At 46.2% G+C, this 14,101-nt stretch overlaps 1 protein-coding gene across 1 annotated transcript; it reads right to left on the reverse strand.

Moving 5' to 3' along the window:
* Positions 1-3,678: 3,678 nt before the first annotated feature.
* On the reverse strand, positions 3,679-9,816 carry dla (deltaA). The gene is made up of 12 exons (XM_053341009.1): positions 9,748-9,816; positions 9,213-9,515; positions 8,855-8,915; positions 8,462-8,719; positions 7,297-7,357; positions 7,042-7,172; positions 6,008-6,177; positions 5,403-5,619; positions 4,531-5,311; positions 4,314-4,422; positions 3,991-4,058; positions 3,679-3,787 (listed from the first exon to the last, which is right to left on the reverse strand). The coding sequence occupies exons 1-12, from the start codon at positions 9,814-9,816 to the stop codon at positions 3,679-3,681; spliced, it is 2,337 nt and encodes a 778-aa protein (XP_053196984.1).
* Between the last annotated feature and the right edge of the window lie 4,285 nt (positions 9,817-14,101).

A 14,101-nucleotide genomic window follows, 5' to 3' on the forward strand; every position in this document is an offset into this window, starting at 1 on the left:
TGGATGAGTTTATAAACTTGCTGAGCCGCTCGTTATTATACTGTTCTTATTATTCAGATTCAGATTCCTTCATTGATCCCAAGGAGGGCAGATCATTTCATTTACAGCTTCTCCATCCAATAAGGTACATATCTTTTTTTCTACTCTATTAGCAGCTTACTGAAGTGTTTGGAAAGTTTCTATTTCTTCATGTAAAATATCCCTTTAACCCTTTATAGGACACTCATTGAAAGGAAGGAAGGAAGGATGGAGGAAGGAAAGGAAGGAAGGACGGAGGAAAGAAGGAAGGAAGGAAGGTGGGGGGAGGAAAGAAAGAGAGAAGGAGGGAGGGAGGAATGGAAGAAAGAAGAAAGGGGGAGGAAGGAAAGAAGGACAGGAGGAGAGAATGAGGGAGGGAGGAAGGACAGATGGAAGGAAGGAAAGGAAGAAGAAAGGGGGATGGAGGAAGGAAAGAAGGAAGGAGGGAGGGAGGAAAGGAAGAAGAAAGGGGGATGGAGGAAGGAAAGAAGGAAGGAGGGAGGGAGGAAAGGAAGAAGAAAGGGGGATGGAGGAAGGAAAGAAGGAAGGGAGGAGGGAGGGAGGAAAGGAAGAAGAAAGGGGGATGGAGGAAGGAAAGAAGGAAGGGAGGAGAGAAGGAGGGACGGAGGAAGAACAGATGGAAGGAATGAAAGGAAGGAAGGACGGAGGAAATAAGGAACGAGGGAGGGAGGAAGGAAAAGAGGAAGGGAAGAAAGAAGGCAGGGAGGAAAGGAAGGAAGGAAGGAAGGAAGGAAGGAAGGAAGGATATTTTGGGATATTTACAGAAGTTACCAAATATAATTATTTGCCTAATAAAGGGTTAACGGCATTTTGATGGACGACTTGTTGGTTCAGGTTCTGCAGAGCTTCAAAAAGTTCATTATATATTATTTATTGTTCAAGATTCAAGATTCAGAATCACTTGAACCCTTCCTTCTTTCCTTCCTCCATCCCCCTTTCTTCTTCCTTCCTTCCTTCTTTCCTTCCTCCCTCCCTCCTTCTCTCTTTCTTTCCTCCCCCCTACCTTCCTTCCTTCTTTCCTCCCCCTACCTTCCTTCCTTCTTTCCTCCATCCTTCCTTCTTTTCCTTCCTTCCATCCTTCCTTCCTTCCTTCTTTCTTCCCTTCCTCTTTTCCTTTCTCCCTCCCTCGTTCCTTTTTTCTTCCGTCCTTCCTTCCTTTCCTTCCTTCCATCTGTCCTTCCTCCCTCCCTCCCTCCTTCTCTCCTCCCTTCCTCCGTCCTTCCTTCCTTCCTTTCCTTACTTCCATGTGTTCTTCCTCCCTCCCTCCTTCTCTCCTCCTCCTCCTCCTTCCCTTCCTCCATCCCCCTTCCTTCTTTCTTCCCTTCCTCCCTCCCTCCTGCTCTCTTTCTTTCCTCCCCCCTACCTTCCTTCTTTCCTTCCTTCCGTCCTTCCTTCCTTTCCTTACTTCCATCTGTTCTTCCTCCCTCCCTCCTTCTCTCCTCCTCCTCCTCCTCCTTCCCTTCCTCCATCCCCCTTCCTTCTTTCTTCCCTTCCTCCCTCCCTCCTGCTCTCTTTCTTTCCTCCCCCCTACCTTCCTTCTTTCCTTCCTTCCTTCCTTTCCTTCCATCTGTTCTTCCTCCCTCCCTCCTTCTCTCCTCCTCCTCCTCCATCCCCCTTCCTTCTTTCTTCCCTTCCTCCCTCCCTCCCTCCTGCTCTCTTTCTTTCCTCCCCCCTACCTTCCTTCTTTCCTTCCTTCCTTCCTTTCCTTACTTCCATCTGTTCTTCCTCCCTCCCTCCTTCTCTCCTCCTCCTCCTCCATCCCCCTTCCTTCTTTATTCCCTTCCTCCCTCCCTCCTGCTCTCTTTCTTTCCTCCCCCCTACCTTCCTTCTTTCCTTCCTTCCTTCCTTCCTTCCTTTCCTTACTTCCATCTGTTCTTCCTCCCTCCTCCTTCTCTCCTCCTCCTCCTCCTTCCCTTCCTCCATCCCCCTTCCTTCTTTCTTCCCTTCCTCCCTCCCTCCTGCTCTCTTTCTTTCCTCCCCCCTACCTTCCTTCTTTCCTCCATCCTTCCTTCCTCCCTTCCTTCCTTCCTCCCTTCCTTTCAATGAGTGTCCTATAAAGGGTTTAAACTCTGCTCCTATTTTTTTTTCTTTCACATGTTAAAATATTTTCTCTTTTTACTCTTTAAATGTGATTGAATGCTTTTTTCTCCAGAGCGCCTCAATACTGTACTCCTCTTCATCTGATCCATCGCTCCTCCTCCTCCTCATTATGTGTTTTTCTCATCTCTTGCACATTTCTCAAAATCCCAACATATTTATCAGGAGCACAATGTAAAAGCTGTCCTTTCTTGAAGGCCCATAGATAATCTTTTTTTCTGTGCTGCTTCGGGAGCCTTTGAAGGTCTGGCTGGTCGCGGCTGAACTCTGGCCAGAAGGCATCTGTTACTCAACAACATCTGTTCCTGTTACTCTCTTTCTCCCAGCATGCCGAGGGACATGCAGGCTCTCCCAAGGGTGGCCTTTTGTGTGGCCCATTGTCAATTCCATCATTGTCTGCCGAAGTCTGCTCCCATAATGCCGTGGGGTTATAAACCCCTCCGGAGGCCACCTCTACCGGGCCGATGATTTACAGTTATTTGTGTCTAAATACAATCAGCGTCTTTGTGGAGCAATTAAGAAAGAAAACTGAAGGGAATTTAAAGAGGTAATAGTGAAGAAGAAAAATAGCACGTTTGTTCCCTCGGCCGGGACAAAACTTTACAGCAGTGAAAAGAGAAGTCACAAAAGTTATTTTTGGTGTAAAGCGGAAGGGTTTTAATAGCAGGAGCTGAAGCGTTAGATGTCCAGTAGGCGTTACTCTACATTGATCTGAATTTTAGAGCCATGAATTACCTGACTTGTTCTTTAGGAGGAGAAATAGGAGTGGTAAATCTAGCGTAGGGACATTGTTTTATATGAATAGGCCCCCTCTCCCGTCTCCAGGGAGACACTTTCAACTTCTGGCAGTAGCCAACAGTGTCGGCATAGAAAAGCCCACTATGGGGTCGCCAGGGGAAGACAACAGATGTTACTGATTAACTTTGCTCACAGACCCCTTAAAAAGAAAAAAAAAAAAGTGTTTTTCAGAGTGCTTTGCAGATGGACAAAACAAAAGTTGGACGCAATTAAAATTTCATGTTTAGGAATATTTATTTGGAAAAATAGTCTTGGCTAATTCCTTCATTCAAAAACGGTAAAGGAGACAGTAACATAACAATTTGTACAGTACAATCCCTCTTAAATAACATTTTCTTAAAAAAAAAAAAAAAAAAAGAAGAGTCCCATTGACCTGAAGTGCCTTTGCAAATATCATCATTAAAGAAACCAACTTAAATAATCATAACAAACATCACAAATATACAATACAAAATAAAAATAACACAAAATCATTAAATTAACTTAAATTAAATCATAATTTTAAATCATAACTTTTTTCTTGTTTTTTTTTTCTTTCTTTATTTTACAAAAAGGACAATCTGTATCAAAAAGCAATATTTTTTTTTTATTAAGACAAAAGTTTTCAATGTCCCAAATAAAAAGAAACCAACAAAAAAAAAGAAAAAAAGAACAATACTATGTCATAAATGGTTTGGAGGGCTTAAGGAAGAACACGCACTTCGGTTAATACAGTGATCAAGTATACATACAGTCTTCACAGGTCTAGTGATGGGGGCACAGCCTCATGAAGAACAGGCCAGTATGGCCAAACATCCACCGTTTGATGCAGTTCCTGCGCTCAGCAACGGCGTGTGGGTTAGAGAACAACGGCCTGGGTGCAAATGTTGCAAAAACAAACATCGTAGCGTCGCACGTTATCGCCACGTGACAGTGTCCATTTATATTTTAGTTTTTTATCCCCGTTTCCCCACGATACAAAAAGGAAAAAAAAGCAGAACAGAAAGCTAAGAGGCAGTTTACTTTCAACCGTAAACTTTTTGTTTTTTTTATTTATTTCTTTATTTATTTTTTTACCCCGCCAGGTTCTTATCCCACAGGCCGCCGCTGCCTGCGCTTAGTTTCCAGTAGAGAACCAGCTCACTCTGAATATCAGTTAAACGTCTCAGTATCAGCAGCAGTCTCAAGGCGGGACACCTCCCCCTAGGGTTAGAGCAGCATCTGAAGGAGTATAAAAACTCTCCCATAGAGCAAATAAGCAACGGGCAGCCGATTGGTGGCTCGTTACACCTGAGACAGGAAGAGAAGAAGAGACGTTAGTGTTTGTTGTCCAGATGAGAGAGAGCACAGAGAAGTTTGGTTTCCACTGAAATGTGAACAAGTTAAACATTCAAACTCACCTCAGTTGCAATTATACATTCGTCCTTTTCCTCTGACATCACAAACACAGATTTGTACTTGGTGTCCGCACATGCAGACATTTCTGGGGCTTTCTTTTCTGATGCATCGCTGTCGGGAAGAAAAGGAGAAAGTAACGTTAGCGTCATCGTACTCACAGCCTCAGTGTTACATCTTTACTGGAGCAGATTTGAACCTTTCAGTGAGTCAAACATTTACCATTTTAAACGTTTGCTGCGTTTCTCCTCAAACTCAAACGAGTCCAGGGATTGGCACTTGTCCTCGCAGGCCGCCTCCAGCATCGCCTCTTTAGCCGCCTGCTCGTAGTTCGCCTCGTGTACGAGGTTGTAGTCTGCAGGCGAGTGGCGGCTCTTGTAGCTGCTCCTTTCTGGTGAAGATCCCTCATCGGGGTCACCACTGCAGAAGTCCATCTTCTTGTTGATATTTTTGACGCCCGGCGTCGGCATCATGCTGACCGCCAGGTCTCTGTCGCTACGGTGACAGTTGTTAGTCAGGTTATTTATTGTTTCTCCTTCACCTGCGGTCTCTATTTGACCGCCGTGCTGCACTTTCGATCGGAAAAATCCAACAAGTACGGCGCATCCCGCCAGCAGCAGCAGCACCAGGGCCACGCCGGACCCGACCGCCATCCAGGGAACCTCTGAGCCGCGGATCGCTGCGTGCTCGGGAAGCAGGAACTGGCAGTTTCTGCCGCCGTAGCCGGGGACGCAGGCGCAGACGTAGCGGTTGTTCCTCTCGTGGCAGGTGGCTCCGTTGTGACAAGGGTTGTGTTCACAGCGGCTGATGGGCGAGCTGCAGTTGCGGCCGGTGTACCCCGGCGGGCAGGTGCAGGTGTAGCCGTCCAGACCTTCCTGGCAGGTGCCGCCGTTCTGGCAAGGGAACGTCGAGCACTCGTCCCCGGTGTGGTCGCAGTTCATCCCGGTGAAACCATCTGGACACTGACACAGGTACGAGTTGACGAGATCGACGCAGCGAGCACCTGTGAATAAAGTAGAAGACTGACATTAACTCATCTGATCGTCAGGAACCTTCACATCTCAAAGACGAGGCGTGACGGAGATGCTTCTTACCGTTGGAGCAAGGGCTGGAGGTGCAGTGGTCAATCTTCTTCTCACAGTTGAATCCTGCGTATCCAGTCGGGCACTGGCAGAAATATCCACCTTCAGGGTTGTCAGCACAGCGGCCACCGTTGGAGCAGGGCCCATCAGCGCACGTCATGGCACTCAGCTCGCAGTTGTTGCCATAGAAACCGTGAGGGCAAGTGCAGGTATATGTGTTTTCCAAATCCTGCGGGGGGAAAAAATAGAACAGGCTTGACATCAGGGTCTGTCTTATAACTGCAGCTGCTACAAAATGCAGCCGTATGAATCTCAGTGTTGCTGCGTGTGTTTCATAAGGCTTTCATTTCTCATTTTTAGAGGCTTTTCTGGTTTTATAAGTAAAGAGTGGGTTAAAAAAAACAAAAACAGAAAATGTGGGAGGAGAAGAGATAAAGGCATGAGACAAATGTGCGAAGCCTCATTCAAACATTGCTGGAAATGAGCCACAATGTCTCTCTATCTCTCTCTCTCTCTCTCTCTCTCTCTCTCTCTGCTCTCTCTCTCTATCTGTTGATTCCAAGATAATTTAAGAAGAGAAGAAGAAGAAGAAGAAAAAAAACCAAACCAATACTTACAGTGCAGCTTCCTCCGTTGCGGCAGGGGCTTCCAGCGCATTCATTGACCTGGATCTCACAGCTGGCCCCAGTGAAGCCGGGCCTGCAGGAACAGGTGTAGCTGCCCTGACCAGTGTTGCTACAAGTGGCTCCATTCATGCAGGGCTTGTGGTGAGTGCAATAGTTGAGATCTGGAAAGACACAGCGGCACATGTGGATTAGCCTCAGCACAACACATGGCAGCACAACAGCAGCAGCGACAGAATGGCTTTTTGTCCTCTCGCACACTTGACTCTCTCTTCTTCCAGTGTTGTGTGTTTTTTTTTTTTTTTTGTTTCCTGTTCTCACTGTCCATCTGGAAACAACTGCTGCTGCTGCTGCTGCTGCTCTGTTGTTGTTGTTGTTTCTTTGCCACAGTGGTGACGTCTGGTTTGTTGGTATCTTGATATTTGACTAACTCTTGCCTCCTCCTCCTCCTCCTCCTCGTCTTCTTCCTCGTAGACTTTTTAAAAAAATATCAGTTTTCAATTAAAGAGAAACTGAAGATCTTTGAAACTTGGCCTTTAAAAAAAAACCCTTTTCCACTTCCTGTTGCCTCTATCTTTCTTCCCAGTAAGCTCAGTTTTGGTCATTTTCAACCAACATATACCTAGAAATGTTAGAAAGTGTTCATGTTGCTTATTTGCAGAAGAACCTCTCAGCATCTTGGTCAAATCTGGACTAAATTTGGTTGGAAAGTGACGTCTAGGTTACCCAGGTTACCCAAAATCATTGTTTCAACCACATTTAAATGACATAAATCCACATAAAACTTTCACTTATACTGATAAACAGCTTTACACTGATGTAAATTTACCAAAAATGATTAATATGCAACCTAAACTTCTAAAAAACTTTCACTTTTTAACCAAATCCAACACTCAAATCCCTGAGTTTGGACCATCACTGTTCTCTGGTTCCTCTCCTGTCAGTCTTTCATCATCCCTCCATCCATCCATCCCTCCATCCACCCCTCCCTCCTTCTCCCCAAACCTCTTATCACACTCTCTCCTCACCTTGGTTGCAGAAGAGCCCCCCCCAGCCCTCCTGACAGTTGCACTGCCACGGCTGCTGGCAGGTCCCGTGGAGGCAGCCCGGGTAACGGATGCACTCGTCGCAGTAGCGGCCTTTGAATCCCACTCTGCACCTGTTGTTGTCCAATTAGGGAGGGAACACCGGTCAGTCCACTCACATTACCTCATGTGTGTCCCACTAATTAATTAATGCCCCAATGAACTGAACGGGTGGAGATGAAAAAACAGAAAACTCACTTGCACTCTCCGGGTTTCTCACAGAAGCCGTGCTCTTCGTCGCAGCCTGGCAGGCAGATTGCTGAACAGGAGGAGAAATAAAAAAAAACACCTTTAGACATTTTTAAAAGAGGAGAGAAAAAAACATCTTTGCTCTAGAAGGAGTAAAACTTATCACCTCAAAATCTCAACAGAGTCATTAAAATAAAAGAGAGGAGGGGGGCTATAACCTAAACTCCCATTTAGCTGCTACCTTAAACTCAATCTCCTTATCACCGTGGAAGAATTTTCTGCTTAACATAGTGTATAGACAAAGGAGGGAGTGTGTGAATGTGTGTGTGTGTGCCACAGAGAGCGTACACACACACACACACACACAGAGAGAGAGAGAGACCCCCTCAACCCACCCCACCACCACCACCACCACCACCACCTCCTCTTTTTTTTTTCTTCTTCGCTGCGGGTCAAAACTCTTTTATTCATTCTGTGCGCACACACACACTCACTCACACACACACACTCCCCATAATGTCTCGGATTGGGGCAGATAAGAGTGGACAGCTGGCGAGTGTGTTGCCAGTGCGCGACAGCTGCTCCATTGTCTCCTCTCTGCCGGCAGCTGCCCACTTCAAACAATACCTCCCCCGCCTCGGCCAATCAGAGCCCGGCCCACTCCGAGAGTAACGAATCGGAAGGTAGCATGTAAATTTATGGCACGCGTGAGATTATTCCCAAAAACTTTCCTTAGAATAAATCAAGTGGTCGTGTGTGTGTGTGTGTGTGTGTGTGTGTGTGTGTGAGAGAGAGAGGGGGAAAGGAGGGGGAGGAGTGTGGTGTTTACGCACAAGTTGCCTTCTAACGGCACTCAGGGGTTCTGATTATAGACCCAACATAGAAAATTAACTTTTTTTTTAACTTTACATTTTCCAGAATAAACACAAACATGAATCCTAGTTATTTTATAAAGTATTAATATTGAGTTTAACGCAACTTTAAAGTAACTTTACGCTGATTTTTTTTAATCCAAAAGGAGCTTTCTGTGCGTCTTAAAGTCTATTTTAATGCTGTTTCCTTTAAGTTTTCATCACCACACACACACACACACACACACACACACACACACACACACACACACACACATATGCTCTTCTAATATCTAATACAATAACAACGTTTAGTAACTCACGCTCAGTGCAGTACTGTCCCTTCCAGCCGGAGTCACACACAATCTCCCCGCGCTCTCCACAGGTGAAGTGGCCGAAAGCATCGTCTCTGGGCCGGCAGAACACCGAGCAGCCATCCCCGTAGTAGTGCTCATCACACACGAACCGGTAGGAGTACTTCAGCTCCGTCCTGCCGCCGGTGTGCAGGTCCTGGGACCATTCCTCTCCCACCGTCAGATGCCTCTGGGTGGTCATGGTGCTGATAACGCGGTCTGGGTTCTCTATAAGTGGAGATAGAAAGTGTTGGAGGTTAAAACAGAGGATGTGAAATGTTTTGGTGGAGAGAGAGAGAGGAGGGGGGGGGGGGGGTAAAAAAAGTGATAGAAATGAAAAAGGGAAGGGTGTTTGTTTCCTACCTGTGGAGAGGTCGTCTTTGGAGTCGGTGTGTAATGCCTCAATGATCAGTGAGAAGGTCCCCTGGGAACACAAATGGCTTCATGAGACAGGTGGCCAGCGGAGATGTGGCGATAACATCCAACACAAGCCTGAGGCGATTGTGCCATTCACACACTGAGCTGAATACACACTCCAACTAGCTAACATGATCCTGTGTAACTAAATACCTGGAAACGTTATGCGCCTCTTAGCATCTTAGTTCTGGTTCGTTTTTACGCACGGGTTTAACCCCAAAAAAAATGGCGCGTTTTTTTGTTGTTGCTGCTGCTGCATTCACTTCTACTGTTAGTGAGATAGGAAATGAATCACTGTACTTACCGGCCACGTGAAACCGAAGTTAATCCTGATGGGGTTGGTGAATGAATTCTCCGGGATGACTTCGGGCACTTGGAAGGAGTTGGAGCCGAGCACGGGCGTCACAGCGCCGCCGTACGTGCACGGTGGTTCCGGGGAGGCATTGGGCTGGTAGTGCTTCAGACAGATCCTGAAGAAGGTTTTACATTCGCACTGCTGCTGGAAAGACGAGGTCAAGCCTCCTTTACAGCAGTTCTTGTTGCCCTGTACTCCCTTCTTGTTTAGGAACTCCTGCAACTTCAGCTCAAACACTCCCGAACAAAACCCCTGCGGAGGAAAGCAGCTTATTATCATCAACTATACTTACAGTGCTGCTTCTGTATGAGCGTGTGTGTTGTGGTGGGAGGGGAGGGGAGCGTGTGTGTGTGTGTGTGTGTGTGTGTGTGTGTGTGTGTGTGTGTGTGTGTGTGTGTGGAGGGTGGGGGGGTGTGTGTGTGTGTGTATGGGGTGGGGGGGTGATGGTTCATTGTTTGGAAGAAATAGAGATTCACCAGCTTACCTGGCACAGCAACATGGACATGACGGTAAGAGTCAGCAGGATGAAGCGCCCCATATTAAATAAATACATAATAAATAATAAATAAATAGAGTAAAAAGTCTCGGGGCTCGGCGTGTCCTCAGGGTGCCTCCTCCTGTTCAATCCCTCTGAGAAAGATGCATTGAGCACGTTTCTGTCGCCTCACGGGGTTTTCTCATCAACTGCTGCCGCTGTCAGCCACGCCGCTTTCATTCATGTCCCGAGGAACAACAAAAGGGGGTAAATCCCAAACCTTCAAAAAAAAAAAAAAAAAAAAAATCACAATAATAAAAAAAAAAGAAAAGTGTGAAGTTGTTCGTGTGCTCGGTGGCAGTTTGAAAAAAAAATAGAGAAGTCCTCCAGTTCCGTTAGAAAAGCGTTAATCCAGTCAGTGCGTAAAGAGAAGAAAAAGGATGGGTTCCTTTTTGTTGAGAAAGTGACAAATTTAGGAAGTAGCTTTTTCTTTTCTTTTTTTTTTATGTGAAGGTCTTGGTCTAACCCAAGGACAGATTTGTCACTGGTCCAACATGCTTCCTTCTTCCTCCTAATGTCTTTCCTCACTGTGAACTGTGCGTCTGTCTCCAGCCAAGGCCGCCTGCAGCCTGTTATATACGGCCTGACACATGCTATGGTAATAACATGCAAATGGACCCCCTCCCCTCCACCTCCACCACCACCACCACCTCCCCCCTCCCCCTCCTCCTCCTCCTCCTCGTCCTCCTCCCCAACTTCACCTCCCAATCTGGCCCGGCTCTCCACAATGGGATCCCATGCAAGTACCCCAACAGCCTTCTCATTACCCCTACAGCAGCAGCACAGCACACACAGCGTTAATATCTGAGCCCCCCACCCTCACCCCACACCACCACCCCCCTCAAAAAAAAATGGAGACGTGTGTGAAAGTATTTGAGCCAAATAAGAAGAAGAAGAAGTGAAATTTTGAAAGAAAGGAAAAGCTGTGTCACCCCTCCTTACAAGCAGAGGACCAACCTGTTGTGATGAAAGACTTAAAATCAACCCACCATGTTTAAAGATGTTTCTATAAAAACCTCCAGAGAGGATCAAACATTTAAGAAAGCTTCTTTTAAAAAGGATAAATCTGACATTTAAATGAATTATAGGCAATAAAATTGGACTTTTGAAGCTTAAGAGTTCCACTTCCTGTAAATCAAACACATCAATTAACGTGTTTCAGTCACATTAGGAACATATTTGAGCTTCTTTAGATGTAATAATTTGCTCTAAAGTAGAATATAAAGAGTTTAGAGGAACATCCAGATGCCAGGTCGTCGCCCCCCCCCCCCCCCCCCCAAGATGACATGATGTTACTGACATGTGGCTGGTTTGATCCCTCCAGCTGTTGTCTCACTGGACTGTTTTCTTTGTTTCTGGTGTCTTAAGATGTTTTTTTGGAGGGGGTAAAATGCCAAGCAAAGAGAAAAAAAAGAAAAAAAAAAAGAAAGGAGGAGAAAAAAAAATCTCCAAACAGTGTGAAGTTGATTGAAAAACTTCCAAAAGGAGTAAAAAAGAAAAGAAAAGGAAAAAAAAAAAAAAAAGTTTCTTGGACAAACCCTGACTCAGTTAATTGTTTTCACCCTTCCTCCTCTCTCTTCCTCCTCCTCCTCCTCCTCCTCTTCTACCTCCCCTGTTTCCTTCTCTACATACACACACCCCTCTCTACATTTCGGTATTTCTGGTTGTGGGAAGAATTTGATGCTTTGAATCGACTCAAAAGACTAAAGAAAACATTCCTTGGCAGAGCTGCGTGGTGAGGTAAACGACTTGAGGGGCTGGACTCCTGCTTTCCCATTTTGCTCTCTCTCCCCCTTTTTTCTCATTCTCTGGGCTGAGATGAAAAAAGAAAAAACGCGTGTCCATGTATGTGTGTGTGTGTGTGTGTAACCGAGGTGGTGGTGGGGGGGTAGGGGCGCGCGCACCGGAGTCGCTCGCGTGGCCAACATGAGGGGGAACTTTTGTTATTGTGTGTGTGGTGGAGGAATAAGTTTGCTCTCTCTCTCTCTCTCTCTCTCTCTCTCTCTCTCTCTCTCTCTCTCTCTCTCTCTCTCTCTCTCTCTCTCTCTCTCTCTCCCTCAGCTGTATGGTAATTCGGTCAGCACCTGCTCTCCCCTCAATAACAGCGTGCGCGCGCTTGCCTTGGCTGAGCGCGCGCACTCACGCCCCCCCCCCTCCATATACACAATACCCTCACTCCACACACACACTTTTCACTTCAAACAAACATAACTGCACCAACATCTTATAGATTTCACTTTTTCTTTTTCTTCTCCTTGAATATTGAGCACCTCCTCTGTAGCAGCGCACGAGGAGGGGAAACCATACTTGGGTCATTATTGAGTAAAAAAAAAGTGGTGGTGTGTGCACGTGCATATGCTAGGGAGTAGGAGAAGGAGGAGGTGGAGGAGGTGGTGGGGGTTGTTTCTTAATTAGGTCGTTCATTAAAAAGTGTGATTTTTTTTTTTCCTCCTGCTGTATAAAGGAGGCCTATAGGGAGCTGCACGCGCGGGATGCCCAGCGGCTACGTACATTGCGTCACCGTGTTTAGACATGTACGTCACGGCTGGTGTCTTCCGGCGTCTCTCTCCGGTGTTTGTTACCTGATGCTGATCCATCCTCCACACCGCGGCTGTCACATCCCCCCCCCCTCCTCCTCCTCCTCCTCCACACACCCTAACCTCCACCCCTTCAAAAAAAAAAAAAAAAAAGAGTGACATGCTTTCCCTTTCTTATCCAAATTACCTTCACTTCTGATGTCACATAACAGAGCTGATGTGTCTGTAGTTACTTATTACCTCTAATCAATGCGAGCAACAACCGAACAAAGTCCTCCTCCATTAATAAACCTGTCCATCTCTCCTTTCACACCGGGCCATTTCTCAACCCAAACGTCGGCTGAACCGTGACCATCACAATTAACCCCTCATAGAGACAAGAAAATCAATTATATTTTTCACTCCGAGAGAGAAAAGTCTTCTATAGGCTTTAAACGGAGGCAGTTAAAAAAAAATAGAAAAGAAGGTTTGTACAGCTTCTAGAAACATATATGTTGGACAAATCTCCGTTTAGTGCCACTGTGGAGCTTCTTTTAAAAATAGCCTAACTTCACTTTTAGTATCCAGATGAAGAGCTGCAGGTTTACCTCCCAATATAAACCTGTCAAACCAAATTATAACTTGGTCTTGGCTAAAGTTAGGATTGGAACTGGAAGAAAAACGATATAAAAGTTGGTAAAACTGAAATTAAATCAAGATTGATAAGTCTTCCCCCCCAAAAAATGAGCTGAATTTAAATCATTTGCCAATAATCTGATGTGACCCAAAATTGAACTCTGATCAGGAATCAGTTGCAGTCACATTTTCTGCTAAACCAGCAGCAGGAATATGTGCAGAACAGGCAGAATAACAACATAGAAAACTAAACCTGAACAATAATGTCCAGAAACTAAACCAGAGCCACATAAAGCTGCTGCTGGGAAACCAACTGAAACTAATCTGAGGGACTCAACCAGGAGCTGAACCTGTAACACACACAAAAAAAAAAATGGAACCTGCCCAGTTTGGACACAGTTGTTCCTACTTTCTGCTGGCTGAGCTCTGACTGTTTAACTAAAGTGCTACTGTAGGGGGCTGCTGTAGTTTAACTCCTGCCCACCAGTAGCTGTGCCAAACAAAAAAGGGTGACTCGGGGTCTGACTATTCATCCATTCTCTGCGCTTTAATTTCCATTGATTGTGAATGCAGCAGGGAGGGAGGACGGGGGTCTTCAGTGAAGGACCACGACACGCCTTCAGACGCGGACAGACCCTTACAAGCCATCTGCCACTAACTACCCCCCCCTTCACATCCAGAAAACGACGTTTATTTCCCTGCTTCCCTCCCTCCCTCCATCCCTCCCTCCTTCCCTCCTCCGGCCTGAAGCGCACGTCTCTATGCGCCTCTGTCCACCGGGCTCCGTCTACACTCAACTGGAAGCATGTTAAAGGACCTGTAACGGTATGGGCCCTCCGGGGCCATATGGCGAGGGGGAAGCCAGGAGGTTTTTTTTTTCTTTTTTGGTCCCAGAAGAGGAGACACCACATGGTCACTCGTGGGAACGTAAACACGGCGCGCATCACACGATATCGATCATATGAAGGGGTGATTGGGGAAGGAGAAAGGGGGAGGAGAGGGTGCCACTGTGTGATGATCAACTGCTTTTTTTTAAAGCTGATACATCATCAGTTCAGGAAATATCGATGCATATTCACCCGGAGTGAAAGCCTTCCCCCCTGTTTAAGCGCAATGAGCTGAGCCAGTGATGGTGCCAGAGCTGGTGGTTC

The sequence above is a fragment of the Scomber japonicus genome, chromosome 2 (genome assembly GCF_027409825.1).
Source record: "Scomber japonicus isolate fScoJap1 chromosome 2, fScoJap1.pri, whole genome shotgun sequence".
NCBI lineage: Eukaryota > Metazoa > Chordata > Actinopteri > Scombriformes > Scombridae > Scomber > Scomber japonicus.